This window comes from Cebus imitator, unplaced genomic scaffold, assembly GCF_001604975.1.
Source record: "Cebus imitator isolate Cc_AM_T3 unplaced genomic scaffold, Cebus_imitator-1.0 Scaffold177, whole genome shotgun sequence".
Classification (NCBI taxonomy): Eukaryota; Metazoa; Chordata; class Mammalia; order Primates; family Cebidae; genus Cebus; species Cebus imitator.
The window spans coordinates 889,182-891,272 of record NW_016107492.1 but is presented as its reverse complement, the minus strand read 5'-3'; the positions used below and the strand labels follow the sequence as shown (position 1 = coordinate 891,272).

At 36.6% G+C, this 2,091-nt stretch overlaps 1 protein-coding gene across 6 annotated transcripts in view; it reads left to right on the top strand.

Annotated features, from left to right (window-relative positions):
- Positions 1–2,091, top strand: part of HERC3 (HECT and RLD domain containing E3 ubiquitin protein ligase 3) — a 114,497-nt gene that overhangs the window by 85,010 nt on the left and 27,396 nt on the right. For 5 of the 6 annotated variants that reach the window (XM_017545090.2, XM_017545095.2, XM_017545091.2 and 2 more), the window contains one exon: positions 794–964. The exons of the other annotated variant lie outside the window; for it this stretch is intronic. In XM_017545090.2, coding sequence (XP_017400579.1) covers positions 794–964 — 171 coding nt within the window. The remainder of the gene's footprint in view (positions 1–793; positions 965–2,091) is intronic. 6 annotated transcript variants of the gene reach the window in all.

The window sequence follows — 2,091 nt, the reverse complement described above, 5'->3', positions numbered from 1 at the left end:
TTAGCTCAAGAGCTGTGCAAAAACAGGCAGCAGACTGGATTTGATACGTGGGGCTGCAGTTTGCTGACTCCTGTCTTAGAGAATTAAATGGAACTTGGGAGTTCTTTGTTGAATAAAAACTTGTTATAGAGATTTTTGAAATAATTTATTTTAAATACATGTTTTTATTATAAAGTATAATTGATTTTGACAAGCTGCAAAAACATTTGTGAATTAGCAGCTCAAATCCTCCATTTCTACTGTTGGTAAATATAGATATATAACTTCATTTATCTTTCCCTCTCCATCTCTCTGTCTGTGTGCCTGTCTCTTTCCATTTCTGACTGCATCTATCTCTGTATATGTTTGTTTTCATACTGCTATATCTCTGATTTTGACAGTTTAGATGTTTTCAAGAAAAATGAACATTTTTCAAAGAATGACCCTTTAGTAAGTAGTTATTAGCTTTCTTTCCCTGCCATTTTGAAAGTCATGGTTTTTACCCACTTTCTACTGTGTTTCTTCAAGCATGATATTATTTTAGTATTAATCAGTTAGTTTAAGTCACTTTCCTGGACCTGGTCATAGATCATATGATTCATAAACTGTTTTAGCTCATTTCTATGAGTCCAGATTAGAAAGACTTGTGTGCTGTGTAAACATAAGTAACTTAGAAAATCTGTGGCAGTTAAGAGGGAAAATAATAACAAAATGGAGATTCAGTCAGTGCCCCCAAGTCCAAAAGCACAGCTGACTGCTCTCCCCACTCACACGTGTGCTCTGAGTAATGGTGTTCGTGACTGTGCCATTCCAGGTGGCTGTCAATGGAGCCAACCTGCAGAACGTCTTCATGCTTCTCACCCTGGAGCCTCTGCTGGCCAGAAGCCCCTTCCTGGTCCTTCACGTTCGCAGGAACAACCTTGTTGGAGATGCCCTAAGAGAGCTGAGCATTCACTCTGATATTGATTTGAAAAAGCCTCTCAAAGTGAGTTCCTTCAGGTTATTCCTCTAAATAGCTTCGTAATTTTTATTTAATAGTGTTGATTAAGCAGCGATATTATTAAAATTGTGGGGTGCAGCCATTATTTCTTTCATTCATTTTACAAGAATTTAATCACATCCTTTTGTCAAATACCAAACAGAACATCTCAATATAACATTGGATAAAAATGCCAGGGGATTATTTGAAAGATTAGAGTGCTTTCTTTGTCTCCTTCCGCTGTCTCTGGTGTACCAGTTCCGGCTCTATCAAAAACAGGCAAACAACAACAAAACAAAAGCTTTAACTAATCACAGCTATTAAGCTATCATCTAGGAAGATTGTGGATATCAAAGATTTAAGAGAAAGAAGGTAAAAGAGGAAAATGGAAAGATGGTGAAATCATCTGGGAAGCTATTGGCCTATTATGATAGGCACACCTAGCACCTGGAAATTATTTTTAAAAAATTGTCTCTCCCCATAGGCCGTGCATATTCGTATTATTGCTTACTGTATTTCCAGGGCTTGGCATACTACTTGGTACACAGTGGGTATTCTAGAAATATTTAGTGAATTATTTGAAATTGTTTAAAGTCATTTATCTTTTCCTTCAGACAATATCCATATCCCTATTGCTAATCTTGTTATAAGTTTCACTTTCAAAAATGTAATAGGCATGAAATTGAACTGATTGCCTTCATAATATTGTTGCCCTTTCGAAAATTTCTAGTAAGTAGCATCAGTCACATCAGTCTGAGTGGTTGTTCTTTCTAGAACTTCTGGGTTATATTTTTGATTCAGCTTTTCTTTTTGTAGCCTGTTTTCAGTCAGTAATTCAGGTGAGGCAGCTCTTGCTTTCTAACAGTATTCTGCTGGCATCTCTGTAATACAGGTTCTAGTCTCTGTCCCACTTTTACTCTTGTTCTGCTTTAGGCAATCTTGAAGATAGCCACAAATGTAAGCTTTCTTGAATGCTGTTTTTAGCTCTGTGCCCAAGTCATTTTCTCTGAAATGGGGATGATAATATTACTTTATGCGTAAGGCTGTTCTGAGGATTAGGTTAATAGAATTTAAGAGCTGGCATGTGGTAAACAGTAAACTCCATGTCATTTGTTGATTTGCTGTACTTGTTA